General features: G+C 35.7%; 1 protein-coding gene and 1 long non-coding RNA gene across 2 annotated transcripts; one reads left to right on the top strand and one right to left on the bottom strand.

The window, feature by feature from the left end:
• Positions 406–2,841, bottom strand: LOC109950603. The gene has a single exon (XM_020570119.1). The coding sequence runs from the start codon at positions 2,776–2,778 to the stop codon at positions 631–633; it is 2,148 nt and encodes a 715-aa protein (XP_020425708.1). The 5' UTR covers positions 2,779–2,841; the 3' UTR covers positions 406–630.
• On the top strand, positions 19,925–21,797 carry LOC109946637. Its single transcript, XR_002269738.1, has 2 exons — positions 19,925–21,304; positions 21,386–21,797. It is a non-coding gene; the product is annotated as an uncharacterized LOC109946637 (long non-coding RNA).

Raw genomic sequence — 23,104 nt, 5'->3', positions numbered from 1 at the left:
TTGATAAGCCAATTTGTTTCCTTAACCGGCAAAGAAGAGAATTTTCAAGAATTACGAACAAGAATCCTTACGCTCTTTTGATGGGTCGGGAGTTGGGATTGGACCAATTGCACGCTCATACAGTTTTTGTCAATGAGTGAGAGCGCAACAAATGTTGGTATTTATAGAGAGAAAGATTGTTCATTTTAATCAGGAAAGTGACACACGTGACGTTACCATCCAGACAGAAAAGAAATAAAAGAAAAGAGGAAACACAAATTGAAACTTGGAGGCCAAGACACCACGAGACTTGGAGGCCAAGGCTGCAACAAACAATGTCAGACAAATTAGTCAACAAACTTAATACACAGTTTTCTTGCCCACAGTAGATAACTGTGGAAACAAGCTTAGGAGAGGATCCGGATCCATGAGGACACGATGTCCAAACTCATTAAGAAACTTCAACATGTAGGTTCTGTTTCATAAATATTTCTTTAAAAATAAAAATAAAAAAATCAACGAGGGAGAGGTATTCAAAGTCTTGCATATTAAAACTGGACTAACAAACCAACAGGGATAGGCTTATGTACACTAAGCTTTACACCATCAAAACTTGACTATCAACCAACATCATAAGGAAAATTACACCTATTATGTCGAGTTTTGAACACCAAATCTAGGACGGAAAATCCCAAAGATTGAAGCTGCAAATGAAAGAATACCAACAAGTGCACTTTGGAATTTGTCCGAGTTGCTTGTCCTTATGGCAATCTGACCCCTTTGCTTGTTGTTCAATACAACATGAACAGCCATTTTAGAACCTCCAACAGAGAACAGAGATAGTATATCGGCTGTTAGAACAAGACCACCTCCCCACTTCATCAGAGACAAACCCAAGCCAGTTTGGTCCTGCCTTTTAGGGCAATCCTTATTCTTGAGACGCACTTCCAATTTGGCTCCATGTGCTGTTTCACCTTCAAACTGCAGAGCTCCAGCACTTCCAGCCAAAACCAAGTGCTTCCCAATAGCCATTTGATCCTCAATCTTGAGTCCGGTGACCACATTCTCATCTGAATGAGTTACAGTTAAACTAGCAGCTGTTCCATCTATGTTGAAATTTCTTACTTCGGTTTGACCCCTAAAAATGTGTTTGTGTGTCACATTGGAACTTGGTGTGATCAATTTAAGGAAATCACAACACAGTGCATATTCAAATCTATCAAGGTCAGTAGCTCCAGACAAATCGCCATTACCCAAATACACGATTTCCTGAATTTGATTTTCATTCTTCTCAACACCAAAATCAGTTCCTGAATGCATTATTTTTTCCAGTGCCTCAAAACTTCTGCTAGTATCAACACCGTCCCTTTTGTTATTTGGACAATGCACAATGGATTCTTCTGCCACATACGTGGCCTTCTCCCCTCCTTCCCATACATTAAAGTTGTCATTGATCTCTGCAGCAGCAAGATCATTATCTTCAATCATTTCAGCTTGAATAGAATCCCCGTTTTGGCCTTTAAAGTCTGAACACTCTACACAGTTTAGCTCTATGGAAGGTTCAGACTGTTTAATGACGAAGGACTCTTTCCGCAGCACTGGCCCGTATTCTTCTCCTTCTTCAACTACCATAACTCCAGGTGTGATACTAATATTTTCCCCAAGCAGAACAAAGCTGGTTTGTTCTTTCTCTGCAGGGACATCCTTCTCCTTGAGAGACACTTCCACTTTGGCTCCATATACTATATCGCCTTGAAATTTCACAGCACCAGCATTTTCTGCCACATTCTCGCATAAGAGAGTAACAGATAGTGAGTTCAGCGTGACTGATTTAAGCAAATCACTACACAGTGCATTTTCAAATTCCTCATCCTTAGTAAGCTCAGATAAATCACAATTTTCCAAATTCAAAGTCTGATTTTCGCTCCACTCAAGGCCTAAATCAACACCATTCCTTTTGCTATTTGGGCAATGCACAAAGGACTCTTCTGCCACATACTTGGCTTTCTCCTCTTCTTCAAATACATTAATTCTCAACTCCTCAGCATTTGCTTCATTTGTCTCTGTCATAGCAAGACCATTATCTTCAATCCATTCACCTTGATCAGAATCTCCATTTTGACCTTTGCCAAAATTACTCAAATCCGAACCCTCAACACCTTCAACATTATTTACCTCTATGGCAGGTTCAGATTGCTCAACTACCAAAGGCTCTTCCCACTTCACTGCCTCATCTTCTTCTCCTTCTTCAACCTCAGAAACCTTAACTCTCGGCGCAATACTAATCTGACCCAAAAAATCACCATTTTCCACTTCACTCAAAACCTCTTCACTACCCACCACATCATTATCATCACTCTCCCATGACAACTGGGCAATGGGCATAACCCTCTCTGAAATTGCATCATCCACCATAACTTCCTCGAAAACAGGTTCAAACTCATCTGGGTAGGCCACAGAAGGGCAAGAAAGCTCATATTTTTCAACAGAGTCACTCTGTTCAAGAGCTTCCTCATCTGGGTCTGCCACCAATGGCCTCTCCGACGCCGTTTCAAACTCCTCCCCAGTCACAAAGGCCTCAGACTCAGACCCACTCTCACAACCAATACTGCTAATATTACAACTACTGCTATAACCCAAATCATGACCGTTGAATTCAGAATCAGAGTCAGAATCAGAATCAGGAGTAGGAGGAGCTCGGATAGGAAGAGAACCTGCGAGTGAAGATGAGCTCAAAAGAGCGAGCTTACCTGGTGTCCCTTGTGTTGCAGAAAGACGAACATGAGGCTTTGAATCCATAGACTAGAGCTCCTGTACTCCCAAAAGCAAAAGCAAAAGCAAAGAAAGAAACAGCAGCTGCCAAAGGAAAAAAAAGGGTTTTGCTTGTTTTGTTTTGTTGTGTGTCTTTTTTTTTTTTTAAATTAATAAAGGGTTTTGCTTGTTGGATATTAAAATTTTGGATTATTTGTTCTCTCTCTTCTTTTTCTCGATGACTTCTATCTTTGTATCTTGGTTTTTTTTTTTCCTCGATAATTGTTATGTTTTTTAATGTCTAATACGAATAAGTCGTTTTGAATAAAAATGCTGTTATTTTCACTTATTTATCATATTCCTTCGGGACTTAGGGAAAAAGCATTAAAACAATAAAATTAATTTAAAAAAAGAAGAAACAAATGAAAAAAAAACTAAAAAGATTATTAAAAATTATAAAACCCTTTCCCTCTCATCACGCATACCCCACCCTCCTCCCTCTTCCTCCACCGCACTGCAGCCATCTCCCTCACTTCCCTAAGCACCCATCTCTATATTGTATCCCAGTCCAATCCATTGCTCCCTCCCATCTCTCTGTGGGAACTGAGTGCTTTTCGTGATTCGAACTGGAAGAACCATAGAGATATTGGGGGAATTGGAGAGAGAGGAGCTCAATGAGGAGGACGATGAGGGAGGCTCTGGATTCTTCAACAAGAAGATAAGTTTCTTTTATGAAGTTGAAAGCATTGCTCAAGATGCAATTGAGAGCTTGTGAATATTGTATTTTGTATAGGATGTTGAGGGATTAAGTGGGTAATTGGTGAATTTTGGGCTTTGAGCAGCTATTGCTGAGCTCCATGGATATGTTGTGTTCTGCTTTTGGATTTTTCGAACCCTAAATAGAACAATTTCCAGCAATTCATGGGCTTGTTGTGTTGTAGCTATTAAGTAATTTGTCTCTTTGGTAAAATATATAGTTTCATCTTTGAGTTCTTTTGATTCCTATTCAATTGGGTATATTTGTATCTGGTGGAATTTGACTATAGGCATTGTAATATTTTTGGGTTTTTGATATATTGATCTATGAAGGCTGAATTTAGAGGCAAGGCTCATAATTACTATGGGTTGTTTTTGTACCAAATTATCTCATGTCATCATTTAGTACCAAATTATAATTAAATGGTATTTTAGGAATAAAGGTGGGTAGAAAGATAGGATTTTGTTTTTTCAAATTTACATGGTGGGTGGGGAAATAGGACAGGGGGTGGAAATAGCAGCACTCTCTCTTGAATTTTTATTAAAACTAGCCAAAATTTACCCCTTACTTTCATAAACGTTAGTTTTTATAAAAAATTTCAAAAATAGACAAAACTCAGTTAAATAGACTCAAATACCCTCAAAACTAAACCCAAATAAACATACAAACTAAAACAATGAGATCCAAAAACTAAGAAAAAAGAAAACAAGACACCACCATCTCGGCTACCTCTTCCTCCCGCCTATCCCAATTGCTACCACTCTTTTCTCTTCTCTCTTCTCTCTCTCTCTTTCAACAACCCACCCTGTCAAACTCAACGTCCAAGTCACTTTCCACACCCAGACCTTAAGGCCCCGATTCCCTAAGCCACAACCACAACCACAAATCTATTTCTCCCCAACCCAATAAATCCCTGGCCATTTGCCCCATCCCCAACCGCTCCCCCAAGATCTTCCACCCGACTACCCTACCCCATGCCTTTTTTTTTTCTTTTCTTCAAGTTTCTTTGAATTAATCAACAAAGACTCAACTGAAGAATCTTTCCCATTGACTTTCTTGTTTTTTCTTAATGCTGACTTCTTCAGCTTCATCGAGAACCAAATTCATGTACTCATCAAAATCAATGATTCGTCCTTTAATCCTAAGGTCCTTTTGCTCAAAGAGCCAAATATGAGTGCGAGCTTTATGTTGAAGAAACCTAGAAATCAAGTTAATGGGTTGAGTCATAATCCTCTTAACTTTGGTGCTTGCCATGACTACGAATTCAATGGGTTTCACGTCACATACAGAGGTTCTTGTCGAAGAGACTTTGAAATCTAGCGAGCTCAATTTTTTTTTTTTCTTGTTGGGTGTAGCTTTGGCCTGTGTCACTCACCAACTTTATCTAATAGGGCTTTGCTTTTTATGTTTATGTGGGTTTTAGTTTTAAGGGTATCTAAGTCTATTTAGCTGAGTTTTTGGCTATTGTTGAAAGTTTTTATAAAAACTGACATTTGAAAGTAGGGATAAATTTTTGCTATTTTTAATAAAAACTCGAATAATAAACGAGTTTTTTGGGAATGATTATGGATAGGCCAAAATCATTTATGGGGAGAACACCTCCCATGTGCTTCTCCATCTAAGTGATTTTGGGTAGAAGCAACTCCCATGTGTTTCTCCATAAAATCACTTAAAACTATCTAAAGTGATTATTTAGAGAAGTAATTCTCCATAGAAGTGTTTTTTGGCCTATCCAGAATAACTCCTAAACAACTTTAACAATGGTGTATCAAGAAAGTGATTTACTTCACTTTTTAATATGAATTACATGTGCAATTTCATTAGTTGTAGGATTTTTAAATGATTTTATTTTATGATGAGGATGACTATCCCTTGATCAAATTTTTTTTTGGTTCTTATTTTGCTTTGATCCTTAAAATATTGAAGGTTGTCGTCTCAAATTTCACAGAATATGTAGGGCCCGTTTGATGTCATACTTGAATCCAATTTTATAAATTAAAAACTATATTTTAAGTCCAAAGCTTAAAAAATCCTAGTAAGCCCATTTAAAAAAACCCAAACCCAAAACAAACTAAAAAAATAACCCTATTATTGAAAACAAAAAAAAGTGAAGTTTTATAGTTTCTCTCTCTCTCTCTCTCTCTCTCTCTCTCTCTCTCTCTCTCTCTCTCTCTCGCTCTATAAAACACATGGGAGTGTGGCTCTGAGTCGAAACCTTCGTTTACAGCTCTATCGAGGTCTCCTTCGTCCACTACTTGACCCCAAATTGATTAATCTTTTTTCATGTTTTGGGTTTTAGGGTTTCAATTGAAAGCTCACATGTTTTTCTTTTCTTTTGTTAATTTCAATTTGGAAATCTAGGGTTTTTTTATTTTAATTTTAATTTTAATTTTGTTTAGATCTTAAAAATAGTTTGGAGTTTGATACCAAAGAAGTTTTTAGATCTTAAAATTACTAGTTGAAAACACATCTTTTTAAAAAGAATTATAATTTTTGAGTTAATTTTTTTAGTAAGATACCAAACAGGGACGTACTTTTGTATTATTTATAATTATTTATTTTAAAGCAAACTAGATAGAAGCTTATTCTTAAGCAAATTTCCAAAATATACGATGATATTTTATAGGGAGTTTCACTATTGTACTCAATATAGGGGCCCAAATTATTAAAAAAAGAAAAGCATACAAGAAATGGACTTAGGAATACACCCAAAGTTTATTTACAACATAATAAAGAGGCTTCGAATTTCCTATAACTTACAAAACTACCATCGATTTTCTTAAAACAAGCCCAATCCCAAAACCTCATTAAAAAAAAAAAACTCAAAACACTCAACAGAGCGTCAAAGTAATTTAATAATCAAAATTAAATTCAATAGGGCCAGTTATCTTTTTTTGGGTTTCTTTATAGAAATTAAATGGTGTAGGGTTTATTTATATCACTAGTATTAATAATGAGTATACATCTGAATACATCTATTTTTATAAAGGTTTAATTACTATTTTACCTCTAAAATAGGCGCTCAGTCTCACTTTAACAGTAATTAAACCTTTTATAAATGAACGGTTGAAGAATTACACATCGAACAGTTAACAGCTTGCTGGGCCATTTTACTCTAAGGCGCTAATTCTTTTTCCATTGTATATAATTGCGATGGAAATCATAAAATAGATCACGGGCCTGTGGCTCTTCTCTACAACTAAAGGATTGCAAGTTTGAACTAAGTTTAGTGGGGTGCGCCCTTATGCAGTAGTGGGGTTTATGGAGGAACAAACTATTTAGTTAATAATTCCCTTCATATTTATATATTCCATAAATTATACACCTTCATATAGTTAGATAATTAAAACATGGAAGATAATTGGCCTATAGCAAAAGCTTCATCTACTATCAACAACATATAACTACAAAATAGGAACAAACTATCCCATAGAACGCCACCCACTACTTATATTGGATTATGAGGGAGGGAATCTAGACTAATAATTATTGGACTTGGGATACTAAACTAACCGACAAAAGTAAAATCAACTTGAAGAAGTAAGGTTGATATTGAATTGAGGAATGGGCCGCGTGAACGCAGGCCCCCACTGCAACAAATCATGACGTTGGCTCTCCTACGTTGAGGAGACCATAGGCGGGCACCCCTCCAAAGTGCAATGGAGGTCACCAACTTAAGCCTTGAGCCTTCTTGATCGCCCATAGACTCAGGTAAGTATGTTTTAAAGTGTCTCTTGTTCCTTTTAAATACATCAGTTCCGCTCTCTACTTCTTGTGTATTTCCGATGTGTTACTTTAAGTTAAACATAATAACTTAGAAAAAGTGGCAAAGGCACATACAATTTGACAAGCTTAATGAATCTACATAAATACTTGACTTCTAAATTCACAAATTTAATCCTCAAGCCATTAACATTAGTTCAAGTGATGAGGGTTAGTCAAAAAATTAGTAAGAATTATGATAAGTAAAGAGTTTGCTTCTCTTTCATTGTAACAAAAGAATTTAAGCCGACATTTGTAATTGCTTTATAAAATGACATTTATGTTCACATACTGACCCAAAGACACACACTTTGAAGGCTTGGTCTGCAAATTCATGGAAGAACAATGATCTTTAATATTATGAATGACAATGGGTCGAATCGGGGGTGGGTATGTCATTCCCATCCCCATCCCCAATACTATGGCATTATTAAGTACAGGAAGTGTTAAAATAAAGAAATACAATCTGTTATTTGTTATGTTCGATACAATTTATTTCTTTTTCAGAATGTTCTTGTAGTGACAAATAAAAGAAAGGGTTATTGACCGAAATTGTCCCCCAATTATTGCTTGAGTTTCATGTTGGTCCACAAACTAAAATTTTCATTTCAATAGTCTTCCAACTCTCCATTTAGTATCAAAATGGTCATACCATCAAAGTTTGTCAATTTTATCGTTAAATTGAGGGGTAAAACGGTCCATATGATAGAAGCTCCTCAAAATTAGAACCCTAGTTTTGCCGGACCCAACAACCAGAGCCAAAAGCTTCTTCTCTCTTTCAATTGTATCCACAAACACTTGTTCACTGTCTTCCACCTTCCTCTCTGCTCAGTAAAATTTGCTTTGGGCATCAAGGTTTTCAACCTCTCAACCATCTCATTGGTAACTTCAGTTTCAAAGGTTGTGGCAATTCCACCACTGCATGTTGGAAAATTTAATATTAACTAATATTGATTTTCCTATTTGAATGGAAATTAATAAAATTCATTGGGTTAAAGACATCTTCACATGGAGGGTGACAACTCTTCAAACCAAGGAATGCATTGTTTGGGTGACAACTCTTCAGACCAAGGAATGCATTGTTTGCCTTTTCAGATTGAGATACCTTTTTAGAAAGGGTATTTCATCATCTATAAATAGAGCAATCCTCCTACAGTTTTATTCATTCAATTAATTCTCTAGATACATACTTTCATATATAGAGGGCATTAGAGTTTGCATAAAGAGAGTTTCCTGCATAATTTTGGTTCAAAGTTCCTTGTGAATTGCAGTGCTTCTTTCATAAGGAGGGGAGTCGTTGTATCCTGGGAGGCGAACGCTAGTGAACCATAAGCACCAGTGTGGGGTGTAATTCGTCTTAAGGTCAGAGTGTCCAACACTTGCCTCGACTCAATTAAGGTTATTTTAATTACATACTACTGTTGTAAAAATTTATTTTGTTTGTAGTGTTTATTTGTTTATTTTATAGCAATTTAGCACTATTATTTCTTACAATCTTAAGACGAATTATTATGGTGTAGTTGCTATATTTTACCGTTGCATCTATTTAACTAGTTGGTAAATTCATGGTCAACATGTGAAGAATAAACTTGAATCAAGTGGGTTGTAAAATTTTTTTACAATCTAAAATTATGTATGCATGTTGGACCATTTCCTGTCTATATAAAATGAAGCCATTGTGTCTGGACGTGATCCAACTAGAAATTTGATTTTCAGTTTCTAACGGTTATAGGCTTTTCAATCCATTTGTTGGGCTTCTGACTGTTCATATAAATTTTGCATTCATAAATGATGCATGGATTCTGCAGATCAAATACATTAAGAAGCATATAGTGCTTGTTTCTAGTTACTTATATCAACGTATGTATATGAACCATTGGGTTGACATCAAGATACGCAATTGATATATTGGATTGCATATAGAAAGATTGCAAATATTTGGTTTTTGCAAATTTTCCTAAAGAGGGAAAACATGTCAGTGTATTATCTATATTTGACAAACACAATTGACGAATACTTCCAAGAAGAGAAGTAGTGTTGAAATGACCAGAAACATGTATTTCTCCGTCTTACAAAGACAACAACTGAAATGTGGGGATAAAGCCCTATTTTGTAGAATTAAGTTTCTAATTATGAGGCTTCAAACTACAATGGTCTGTATGAAAGGGAAAATTTCCATTAAAAGGAAATGATGAGTAAAGTGGCTTCGAAATTTCCTAAAGGATATTCATATGTGTAACAAAATTACACAAATGTTGAGAATCCGAAAATGTGGGGGTTTATTGCAAAATTGCACTAGACGTAATATGCAAAGTTTAAGGTATGAAATTTCATTGGTAGTTTAATAGCAACCACAATTGTAAGAGAATTGTGGGGGTGACTTAACTATCTTTGTAATCTCATATTTGTGTAAGAATGGAAAAGTACTTTGCTCTTTAAAAGAGAAGAATAATGTTTATTTTAAGGTATAAAAAGGTTGAAGACCCTACAAATACCTTAAATGTGGGGGAAGTCCACCGAAGAGTTTGCATAAAGAGAGTTTCCTGCATAATTTTGGTTCAAAGTTCCTTGTGCATTGCAGTGCTTCTTTCATAAGGAGGGGAGTCGTTGTATCCTGGGAGGCGAACGCTAGTGAACCATAAGCACCAGTGTGTGGCGTAATTCGTCTTAAGGTCAGAGTGTCCAACACTTGCCTAGACTCAATTAAGGTTATTTTAATTACATACTACTGTTGTAAAAATTTGTTTTGTTTGTAGTGTTTATTTGTTTATTTTATAGCAATTTAGCACTATTATTTCCTACACTGCATCTCTAGAAAGTTCCTAGTGCATTTACCTTAACAAAGGTTCTCCATTAAATTATAAAAGTTACAGCAAATCGCTCTACCAATTCAATCCAACAACAATGTTAATGGAGTAGATGTATAGAGAAGCGTAGAGAGAACGAATATATAAGCAATAACAATGTTAGTGAAGCAAACGATGAGAGTAGTCTTCTTGTTCGAACAACCCCATTTCGCTCTATCATTAAATCCCCATTCTCCTAACTGAGCCATTCCTTTGTCTCTTCTCCTTCATCCTACCATATCCACCAACCTCTTCACAGATCGATCATTATCAGAAACGTGGCTTCTGTTGACACAATCCATATCTTCTTTTGATTAGGCTATTCGTAGGGATGGATAAACTTTGATAGTTTTGCGCCTCAATTTCACAAAATATTTGACAAACTTTGACAATATGACAATTTTGAAACTAAATGGAGAATTGAAGGACTATTGAAATGAAAATTTTAATTGGTCGACCAAAATAAAACTGAACCAATAATTGAAAAACCATTTCAGTCAATAATCGTTAAAAAAAAAAAATTAGACTAAATTTAGTGGGGTGCGCCAGGCCCCTGCAATAGTGCAACGCTTGAGCGACACTTGAGAGCCCCAATAGCAAGCTACCGTAGCGAACCCTCCCCCTAAAGAAATTAATTTAATATCGTGTGGGTCATTGACCCACATATCAGATATTAAACTGATAAGAACAGATACTACACTTGATCTTAGCCAAAAGGCCGAGAAAGGTATGACTTTTCACATCTCTTGTTTCTCTTTTTATCGGGCCATTCACTTCCATGGTTATTGGTCCAGTCGATGTGGGACTGTTCAACAGTTACAAAAAGCAAAAGGGGGCTACGAAGGCTGAGAGCATAATTGATTTGGGTTATGCATGCATACATGTGTTGAAAAGGCTAAAATATTGGCGACAAAACAAAGATATTCAATTACATACACGTTCTGAAAAAAGATTGTATTTCTCATATAAGATAAGCAAAAGGCTGCTTGCAATTTGGGAAAAAGGTATGTCCAAGGTTTGGTATGTGTACTATGTGCGATTCCAAATTGGTTAGAACTTTACTCTTTTCTTAGTTTTCACTATTCATCATACAAAATCTTCATAGAATATCCAATTTTGAACAAACCCCATTAGCACCAAAATATTAATGTTTAACAAATCTAGGGTCCGTTTGATAACTATTTCAATTTTAGTTTTTAGTTTTTATTTTTTGTGCTAGAGTATAGAGGATAAAGAGGGAGAATAGAAGTGAGAATGAGAGTGGAGATGAGATCAAGAAGAAAGATGAGAGTGAAGGATGGGAGGATAGGAGGATAGGAGGGAGGAGTAACAAAAGTGAAAACAAAAACTAAAAATTAAAAACTGAAATTTATTTCAAATTGTTTTCACTTTTGTTACTCCTCTCTTCCATCCTCCCCTTTCATCATCTCTTTCAATCTCATACTCACTCTCATTTTTCTCTATACTTTAGCACACAAAAGAAAAACTAAAAACTAAAAACTAAAATTAAAATGGTTATCAAACAGACCGGTTGAAGAATTACATATCGAACCGTTAACAGCTTGCTAGGCCATTTTAGTCTAAGGCGCTAATTCTTTTTTCATTGTATAATTGCGATGGAAATCATCAAATAGATCATGGGCCTGTGGCTCTTCTCTATAACTAAAGGATTGCAAGTTTAAAGAGTTTAGTAGGGTGCGCCCTCATGCAGTAGTGGGGTTTATGGAGGAACAAACTATTTAGTTAATAATTCCCTTCATATTTACTAGCCTTTCTGCACGCGCTTTCGCGCTTGCGAGAGGCATTTTTTTAAAAAAAATTTAAATTTTTTTTAGAATTAAAAAGTGTTCCATAAAAATAGGATCCATTATTTTTTATTTAATTTTAATTTTTTATAAAAAGTGTGAATTTACCATATTATCCTCATTTAATTAATAAGTTTAGTTCTTAATGTTTGCATTAACCAAGGATATTTTCTGGTATTTTGAATGTTTCACCATTCTCTGCCTTTTGCTTTATATATATAGATAATATTCCATAAATTATACACCTTCATATAGTTGTAACTTACATATAGATAATTAAAACATGGAAGATAGATGGCCTACAGCAAAAGCTTCATCTACTATCAACAACATGTAACTACAAAATAGGAACAAACTATGCCATAGAACACCACCCACTACTTATATTGGATTATGAGGGAGGGAATCTAGACTAATAATTATTGCTCGGGATGCTGGCTTTTCTTTCATTTTAATTGAATCTGATTCACAAGGGGTGGTAATTGATGTAAAAAAGGACGAGGAAGAGTCTTGGGCATCAGATGGGCATCTTATTGGTGATATTAAGAGGAGTCTACAACACTTTGAAGATGTTATTATCTCTTATAGTCCAAGAGGGGCTAACCAAGTAGCGCATTTTCTAGCAAAGCATGCTCTTAATTGTAATACTATGGTAACTTGGATTGAAGAAGTTCCCTTCTGGCTGGAATCAATTGTAAACGATGACATGGTTGTATCCTCTTAATTGTTATCAATAAGTTCTTCTTTCGCAAAAAAAAAAAAAAAAGAAAAAAAGAAAAAAAAAATGTAATGGCTACAAACATGCTGATTTTTTTTAGCAGAAGAACATGTTGATTTAGATTAAATTGTGATATATTGTTTTGGGCTAAGAATAAACTCCGTCAAAGCTGGATATATCAAACAATTATACCAGACAAAAAGAAAAAATCAACTTGAGGAAAACGAGGGATGAGCCTATTTTGATAGCCAGCAGCATAAGGTTGATATTGAATTGAGGAAGGGGCCGCGCGAACGCAGGCCCCCACTGCAACAAATTATGACGTTGGCTCTCCTACGTTGAGGAGACCATAGGCGGGCACCCCTCCTAAGTGCAATGGAGGTCACCAACCTAAGCCATGAGCCTTCTTGATCACCCATAGACTCCGTCCAGGTAAGTATGTTTTGAAGTACCTCTTGTTCCTTTTAAATACATCAGTCCCGCTCTCTACTTCTTGTGCATTTCCGATGTGGTACTTTAAGCTAAACATAATCACTTGGAAAAAGTGCCAAAGGCACATACAATTTGACAAGCTTAATTAATCTACATAAACACTTAACTTCCAAATTCACAAATTTAATCCTCAAGCCATTAACATTAGTTCAAGTAATGAGGGTTAGTCAAAAAATTAATAAGAATTATGATAAGTAAAGAGTTCGTTTCTCTTTCATTGTAACAAAAGAATTTAAGCCGACATTTGTAATTGCTTTATAAAATGACATTTATGTTCACATACTGACCCAAAGACACACACTTTGAAGGCTTGGTCTGCAATGGAAGAACAATGATCCCCAATATTAGGAATGACAATGGGTCGAATTGGGGGTAGGTATGTCATTCCCATCCCCATCCCCAATACTATGGCATTATTAAGTACATGAAGTGTTAAAATAGAGAAATACAATTTGTTATTTTTATGTTCGATACAGTTTATTTCTTTTTCAGAATGTTCTTGTAGTAACAAATAAAAGAAATGGTTATGGACCGAAATGGTCCCCCAACTATTGCTCGAGTTTCATGTTGGTCCACCAACTAAAATTTTCATTTCAACAGTCCTCCAACTCTCCATTTAGTATCAAAACGGTCCTACCCCAAAGTCTGTCAATTTTACCATTAAATTGAGGGGTAAAACCGTCCATATGTTAGACACTCCCCGAAATTAGAACCCTAGTTTTGCTGGACCCAGCTACCAGAGCCAAAGGCTTCTTCTCTCTTTCAATTGTATCCTCAAACACTTGTTCACGGTCTTCCACCTTCCTCTCTGCTCAGTAAAATTTGCTTTGGGCCTCAAGGTTTTCAACATCTCAACTATCTCATTGGTAACTTCAATTTCAAAGGTTGTGGCAATTCTACCACTGCATCTCTAGAAAGCTCCTAGTGCCTTTACCTTTTGAGCATAACAAAGGTTCTCCGTTAAATTATAAAAGTTACAGCAAATCGCTCTACCAATTCAATCCAACAACAATGTTAATGAAGTGGATGTACAGAGAAGCATAGAGAGAACGAACATATAAACAACAATGTTAGTGGAGCAAACGATGAGAGTAGACTTCTTGTTCGAACAACCCCATTTCGCTCTATCATTAAATCCCCATTCTCCTACCCAAGCCATTCCTTCATCTCTTCTCCTTCATCCCACCATATCCACCAACCTCTTCACAGATCGAACATTACCAGAAACGTGGCTTCTGTTGACGACACAACCCATATCTTCTTTTGATCAGGCTATTAGTACGCAGTGAAATGAGTGTTTTTTTTGGCTTCTGGGTTTTTCTTGTGGTGCCTAATTTGCAGCGATTTTGATTTGACAATTTTGCCCTTCAATTTCACAAAATATTTGACAGACTTTGACAATATGACAATTTTGATGCTAAATGGAGAATTGAAGGACTATTGAAATGAAAATTTTAATTGGTCGACCAAAATGAAACTCGAGCAATAATTGAAAAACCATGTCAATCAATAATCGTAAAATTAAAAAAAAAATAGACTAAATTTAGTGGGGTGCACCAAGCCCATGCAATAGTGCAACGCTTGGGCGACACTTGAGAGCCCCAATAGCAAGCTACTGTAGCGGACCCTCCCCTAGAGAAATTAATTTAATATCGTGTGGGTCATTGACCCACATATCAGATATTAAACTGATCAGAACAGATACTACACTTGATCTTAGCCAAAAGGCCGAGAAAGGTATGCCTTTTCTCTTCTCTTGTTTCTCTTTTTATCGGGCCATTCACTTCCATGGTTATTGGTCCAGTCGATGTGGGACTGTTCAACATTTACAAAAAGCAAAAGGGGGCTACGAAGGCTGAGAGCATAATTGATTTGGGTTATGCATGCATACATGTGTTGACAAGGCTAAAATATTGGTGACAAAACGAAGATATTCAATTACATACACGTTCTAAAAAAGGATTGTATTTCTCATATAAGAGAAGCAAAAGGCTGCTTGCAATTTGGTAAAAAGGTATGGCCAAAGTTTGGTATGTGTACTATGTGCGATTCCAAATTGCTTAGAACTTCACTCTTTTCTTAGTTTTCACTATTAATCATACAAAATCTTCATAGAATATTCAATTTTGAACAAACCCCATTAGCACTAAAATATTAATGTTTAACAAATTTAAGGTCCGTTTCAATTTTAGTTTTTAGTTTTCATTTTTTGTGCTAGAGTATAGAGGATAAAGAGGGAGAATAGAAGTGAGAATGTGAATGGAGATGAGATTAAGAAGAAAGATAAAAGGAGAGGATGGGAGGGAGGAGTAATAAAACTGAAAACAAAAACTAAAAACTAAAGTCAATTTCAAATTGTTTTCACATTTGTTACTCCTCTCTTCCATCCTCCCCTCTCATCATCTCTTTCAATCTCATACTCACTCTCATTTTCCTCTATACTCTAGCACAAAAAAGAAAAACTAAAAACTAAAATTGAAATGATTATCAAACAGGCCCCTAATTAGCACTTTTCATCATGCAATCGCAATGATGCTTAAATGAGTGGATTAAACTAGGAGAAACAATGAGAGTATGGAATTGGGGATTATGGAGAAACCCTTGACCTCTTTTGAGTGGGTTTTATGTAGGAACCCTTGACGTCTTTTAGGTGGGGTTTGTGGAGGAAACTGACCTCTAACTAAAAGTTAGTTAATAATTATCAAGTTTCATCCACTATAACATCTAACTACAAAGGAACAAACTATCCCACAGAACAGCGCTCACTACTCACGTTGGATGAGGGATTAAGGGAATCTCATCATACATACTAATTATTAAACTAACTTATGAAATATTAATAAAATAAAATAAAAACATAAAATATAATACGTACTTAATTATCAATCTATCATATAACTTTTTCAAATTCACAAATTTAATCATTTTAAGTTCTTTATATTAGTTCAAGTGATGAGGGTAAGTCTGAAAATAAGTTAGACATATAATAAATAAAAAGTTTACTTTTTTTTATAAACGAACGGTTTAAGAATTACACCTCGACCCATTAACAGCTTCTTGGGCCATTTTGCTCGAGGGTGCTAGTTCTTTTTCCGTTGTATAATGGTGATGGAAATCATGAACTAGACCATGGCCCTGTAGCTCTTCTCTACAACGAAAGAATTGCAAGTTTGAACTAGGTTTAATGGGGTGCAGTAGGCCCTTGCAGTAATACGCCAGGCCCATGCAAATCTATGAAATATTAATAAAATAAAAACATAATATGTAACACTTATCTATAAATTTATATATGCAAGGATTGATATTGATGAAGAAATTTATGGATGGTTTGACAGAAAAGGTCCAGTTGAATTTTACTAAAAATTATTTTTGCATGTCACTGCAGAATTGAAGGGATAAATTAATAACTATTTTTGCATGTCACAACTGGATATATTAAACAATTATACCAGACAAAAAGGTAAATCAACTTGAGAAAGACGAGGAATGAGCCAATTTTGCTAGCTAGTTGCATAAAGTTGATATTGAATTAAGGCAGGGGCTGCGCGAACGCAGGCCCCCACTGCAATAAATTATGACGTTGGCTCTCCTACGTTGAGGAGACCATAGGCGGGAACCCCTCCTAAGTGCAATGGAGGTCACCAACCTAGGCCATGAGCCTTCTTGATCGCTCATAGACCCCGTCCAGGTAAGTATGTTTTGAAGTGCCTCTCGTTCCTTTTTAATACATTAGTCTCGTTCTCAACTTCTTGTGCATTTCCGATGTGGTACTTTAAACTAGACATAATCATTGACTAAAAAATGATGAAAAAAGTGCCAGAGAGGCATGCGATTTGACAAGCTTAATTAATCTAGAGAAACACTCAACTGCCAAATTCACAAATTTAATCCTCAAGCCATTAACATTAGTTCAAGTGATGAGGGCAAGTCAAAAAATTAATTAGAATTATGATAAGTAAAATCTCAAGAATAGTTTAGGCTCCCAAGAAACTCTAGTCACTCTTTCCCTCTATGAGTCTTAAAGGAAAACTTCATAGAGGGGGGAGGAAGAAGCGTCACTGCCCCTCCTCCCCCTCTTCTCTTCTCGTCTTTCCTTTTAGGTTAGTGAATAAGTCCATTGGGGTGTTATAAAAAATAGTCCATTGTGGTGGTTTCTTTTGAGCCATGGTTAGATTGAAGTTCCTGATCACCCCTTTTAGTCTATGTTCTCAATCAAATCATGCTCCCAAAATTCGCTCCCTGACGTAGCTCATGTTCTCTAAATTTAATTCTATATCTTCTTTGACGGAGGTTGCTGCAAATCACCCAATTGTTCTTTGGCAAAGTTGTTGTTTTATTTTATTTGTTCGCTCTTATGTGCAAGTAGATCGTTGGAAATCATATTTTCCCCAGATCTGTTACGAATGCAATGGTGGGTGTGGCCGCAACAACGCTTCATCAGGTGGTGGTGGTAGGGTTCGTATAGGCTCATGGGTTGTTTTAGGGTTTTGGTTATGTTGGGTTTGTGGGCTTTGTTTAGGCTTATGGTTAATTGGGGTGATGTGGGTTAGTAGTTTTAGTACGGCTTTTATCCGTGTTAGTTGTGTTTTTAGCATGTTAGTCTGTTGCCCTCTCGGGATTGGTATTTTAGATGTCTTGTTGATGTCTTTGATTGTACCGTTGAAGTTTATCTAATGAAGTTTCTATTTGATTAAAAAGAAAAAGAAAAAAAGAATTATGATAAGTAAAGAGTTCGCTTCTCTTTCATTGTAACAAAAGAATTTAAGCTGATATTTGTAATTGCTTTATAAAATGACTTTCAGCCATAAAAAATAATTTGGGTTCACATATTGACCCAAAGACATGCAGTTTGAAGGCTTGGTATGCAAATTCAGAAGAACTATGTTACTCAATAAGGTTTGTGGCATTATTCAAGTACATGTAGTGTTATAATATAGAAATACAATTTGTGATTTGTTATGTTCAAGACAGTTTATGTCTTTTTCAAAATGTTCTTCAAATTACAAATAGACAGTTTATTTCTTTTTCAGAACTTTCTTCAAGTTACAAATAATATAAATAGACGCCAACGAGGGTTGGTTGAGCTCGTAAGGATCGGTCTCTTTGTTTATTAGTAAAAACTAACATAAAGACTAAGACTCATTCTGTAAGTCCTCAAAAAAGCCTTGATATATCCTAGTTAGAATAGGGTAGCTCCCCTTCCCCTAACACCAAAATAAAGAATAATACAAATGGACACATTTAAACTAGATTTGGTGGAGTGTGCCAAGCCCATGCAATGTTGCAATGCTTGGGCGACACTTGAGAGCCCCAATAGCAAGCTATTATGGTGGAACCTCCTCCTAAATAAATTAATTTAATATCATGCGAGCCATTCGCCCACGTATCAGATATTAAACTGATAAGAACAGATACTACACTTGATCTTAGCCAAAAGGCCGAGAAAGGTATGCTTATCTTCATGTCTTGTTTCTATTGTTATAGGTCCATTCACTTCCATGCTTCTGTGGTCAAGCCGATGTGGGATTGGTACAAACAGCTAAAGCATGCTTATAAGGCTGAGTGGTAAGGACTATAATGTTGGCGACAAAACGGAGATATTCAATTACATACATGTTCTTCCAAATTCACAAATTTAATCCTCAAGCCATTAACATTAGTTCAAGTGATGAGGCTGAGTCAAAAAATTAGTAAGAATTATGATAAGTAAAGAGTTCACTTCTCTTTCATTGTAATAAAAGAATTTAAGCCGACATTTGTAATTGCTTTATAAAATGAAATTTGGGTTCACATATTGACCCAAAGACACGCACTTTGAAGGCTTGGTCTGCAAATTCATAGAAGAACAATGATCCTCAATACTAGGGATGACAATGGGTCGAATCGGGGGTGGGTATGTCATTCCCATCCCCATCCCCATCAAGCATTTTTTCCCCATCCCCAATACTATGGTATTATTAAGTACTGGAAGTGTTAAAATAAAAAAATATAATTTGTTATTTGTTATGTTCAATATAGTTTATTTCTTTTTCAGAATGTTCTTTTAGTGACAAATAAAAGAAAGGGTTATTGAGCGAAATGGTCCCCCAACTATTGCTCGAGTTTCATGTTGGTCCACCAACTAAAATTTTTATTTCCATAGTCCTCCAACTCTCCATTTAGGGGGGTGTATTCAATTGAGATTTTAAAAGACTATTTATGGATAAATAAGTCTAGTGGATTTTAAAAGACTATTTAAGAATGTAATGACTTATAAGATTTTTTTTAAAGATTTTTTATACTCAGGATTTTTTATGTTTGGATTTTAAAGATTTATATCATAAGAATTTATAAGAATTTATATGGATTTTTTATTTGTACGATGCTAACCAACCAACTTAGTTGGATGATGAGCAATGTCTAGTTCAATGATGCACGAATTCTTCATCAATTTCTTCTTCCTCTATGTCATTATTTTCATACATGCTCGGTTGTGACATTATACGAGACTGCAAAACAATAAAAAGAAGAAAATAGTACCAATTTATGAGGCTGCAAAACATTATAATACCTTTTATGATAATACTTAGAACACACAGCCAGGGCATACGAAAACACACTGTCACCCTAGTAATGTAAACTAGCACCTCAAAGCATGTACTTTTCAATCATCTGGTGAGGAACAAGTACCCAAAAAATGGCTATGCTTTGAATGAATAAATGGCAATGCTTTGAATGAAATATGACAGAAAAAAGTTAGCTAGTGGTTATAAGACGCAGACCTTATAAATAAAGAACACTAATGAAAAAAAAAATTTATATATATAGGATCATATAGTACATGATAGCCATAAACAGACAATAAACGTAGACCATATATATATATATATATTTATATAAAATTCAGACCATAAACATCAATTGTTTGATTCTCCCATTTGTTATATATAATACATGATAGCAATATGGTTTATCTATGAACAGCCTGACACGAAGCAGCAATTGATAACCAAGAAACAGAGCATGTGAATGGCCATAAAGCTATCATATATATACCCACGAAACATCAATAGTTGTGAAGGGCTATAGAGCTACCATATATAAACCCACGAAGCAATACCACCAGCAATAGCAACAAACCCACGAAGGGCTAAAGACACAGTCGATATACAAAAACATGGCATATAGGAAATATACAGATAATAAACGCAAGAAGACACAACATGAGAAGGAAGCAATACCTTGTGTCACGAAGAACTGTTCATTTTCACGAGGAGCTGTTCATCTTCTCTAGCAGAAAAAAAATAATAAAAAATCTCGCATGAAAAGTCTGATGGGTTAGGGTGAGATTTGGGATAAGGTTTGGTATTTATACCTCATATTAAAAAGTCACACAAATTCCTAATTAAAAAAAAATTCATCGAAATTAGCAAGTTTTTGAATACCAAAAGACTTTTTGTTACTTGTTTAAAGTCTTAATTAAATACCACTAGATTTGGACACCTTCTTTAAAATATCATAATAGTCCTGATTGAATACTACAAGACTTATTTAGATTATTTAAAAGTCTTAATTGAATACCACAAGACTTATTTATCCCAAAATAGTCTTTTAAAATCCTAATTGAATACACCCCTCTTAGTATCAAAATGGTCCTACCGTCAAAGTCTGTCAATTTTACCGTTAAATTGAGGGGTAAAACCGTCCATATGTTAGAAGCTCCCCGAAATTAGAACCCTAGTTTTGCTAGACCGAGCTACCAGAGCCAAAGGCTTCTTCTCTCTTTCAATTGTATCCACAAACCAGAGCCGGCCCTTGGGGAGGGCAACTGGGGCCTGGGCCCGGGGCCCATAATTGAAAGGGGCACCAAAAAAATAAAGTTAAGCCATATATTATATACGTATAGAACAAAACAAATAAAATAAATAAATAAAAAACCAAGCGTGCATTTTTGTTTAATCCTCCCTTCCCAAAAGCGCGTGCTCACCCATATATGCTAGCAAATATATTGTTTTTTAATCCTATTCCAAAAAAAAAACAAAACAAAACCAGACCACACTAGGGTTTAGATTCTTGTTGTCTCAATTTTCTTATATATGTACCTATCATCCCTCACTCACAGTCACACCGCGGCCTCTCTCCTCTCCATTGCCTCTCTCTTTCGTCTTTCTTATCATTTCCCCTCCATGACAGAAGAGACGAAGCCAACAGAGCTGTAAGTCCTTTCTCTTTGTCTATTTATTTCCTATGTTGCTGCTATTTTCCAAATAATCACTTTATATAGGCATTCTTGCAGATTCAAGATCGCCAATTGAGAACTTATTCATTGAGAATTGAGATGGGTTTCAGGTGCAGACCTAGATAAACAACAAAGATGATTTTTCTTGGGTCTTAATCAGTTTTGCAAGGAGAACGTGAGTTTTGTAATGGATTACTTGGTTTAAACATGAAAATTTATCTGAAGATTTACCAAATGAATTGTTCATATTCATTTGGAAGAATAAGCAGAAAATGAAAATGAATTGAAAGTTTATGATGCAAAAATGGCAGATTTACTTTTAGAAAAGTTTCATGTGGGAGAAATTAACTGCAAATTCCCTATGGATGAACACGATGACATTTTTCCTCAAATTATTATCATCAAAAAATAACAAACGGGAAGGCTTATGTTGTAAAAACAATGAATGCTATAATTTTAATAAAATTAATTACTTGATAAAAAATTATAATTTTAATGTTTACATTATTTTGGGCACACTTTAGATTTTTGCCCTGGGCCTCAGATTACCCAAGGCCGGCTCTGCCACAAACACTTGTTTACTGTCTTCCACCTTCCTCTCCGCTTAGTAAAATTTGCTTTGGGCCTCAAGGTTTTCAACCTCTCAACTATCTCATTGGTAACTTCAGTTTCAAAGGTTGTGGCAATTCCACCATTGCATCTCTGGAAAGCTCCTAGTGCCTTTACCTTTTGAGCATAACAAAGGGTTCTCCGTTAAATTATAAAAGTTACAGCAAATCGCTTTACCAATTCAATCCAGCAACAATGTTAATGGAGTAGATGTACAGAGAAGCGTAGTGAGAACGAACATATAAGCAACAACAATGTTAGTGGAGCAAACGATGAGAGTAGTCTTCTTGTTCGAACAACCCCATTTCGCTCTATCATTTAAATCCCTATTCTCCTACTCCAGCCAATCCTTCGTCTCTTCCCCTTCATCCTACCATATCCACCAACCTCTTCACAGATTTAGGGTAGAGGGGATAGAGGGAACGAAGGGCAAGGGCTAGAGATGGCTTTGTAGGGATGGACAGACTTCGACGATTTTGCGCCTCAATTTCACAAAATATTTGACATACTTTGATATTATGACAATTTTAATACTAAACAAGGAATTGAAGGACTATTAAAATAAAAATTTTAATTGACCAATCAAAATAAAACTCAAGCAATAATTAGACAACCATTCCAGTCAATATCCCTAAAAAATTTAGACTAAATTTAGTGGGGTGCACCAGGCCCATGCAATAGTGCAACGCTTGGGACACTTGAGAGCCCCAATAGCAAGCTATTGTAATGGACTCTCCCCCGTAAAGAAATTAATTTAATACCGTGTGGATCATTGACCCACATATCAGATATTAAACTGATAAGAACAGATACTACACTTGATCTTAGCCAAAAGGCCGAGAAAGGTATGCCTTCTCACATCTCTTGTTTCTCTTTTTATCGGGCCATTCACTTCCATGGTTATTGGTCCAGTCGATGTGGGACTGTTCAACATTTACAAACAGCAAAAGGGGGCTACGAAGGCTGAGAGCATAATTGATTTGGGTTATACATGCATACATGCGTTGACAAAGCTAAAATATTGGCAACAAAACAAAGATATTCAATTACATACACGTTCTAAAAAAGGATTGTATTTCTCATATAAGAGAAGCAAAAGGCTGCTTGCAATTTGGGAAAAGGGTATATGGCCAAGGTTTGGTATGTGTACTATGTGCGATTCCAAAT

This window comes from Prunus persica, chromosome G1, assembly GCF_000346465.2.
Source record: "Prunus persica cultivar Lovell chromosome G1, Prunus_persica_NCBIv2, whole genome shotgun sequence".
Taxonomy (NCBI): domain Eukaryota; kingdom Viridiplantae; phylum Streptophyta; class Magnoliopsida; order Rosales; family Rosaceae; genus Prunus; species Prunus persica.
Note: the sequence above shows the minus strand (reverse complement) of the source record. Positions and strands in the feature narration are given on the sequence as shown.

Bases quoted from the DNA above. Each gene is read 5' to 3' on its own strand.
- LOC109950603 (XM_020570119.1), bottom strand. From the start codon at position 2,778: ATGGATTCAAAGCCTCATGTTCGTCTTTCTGCAACACAAGGGACACCA.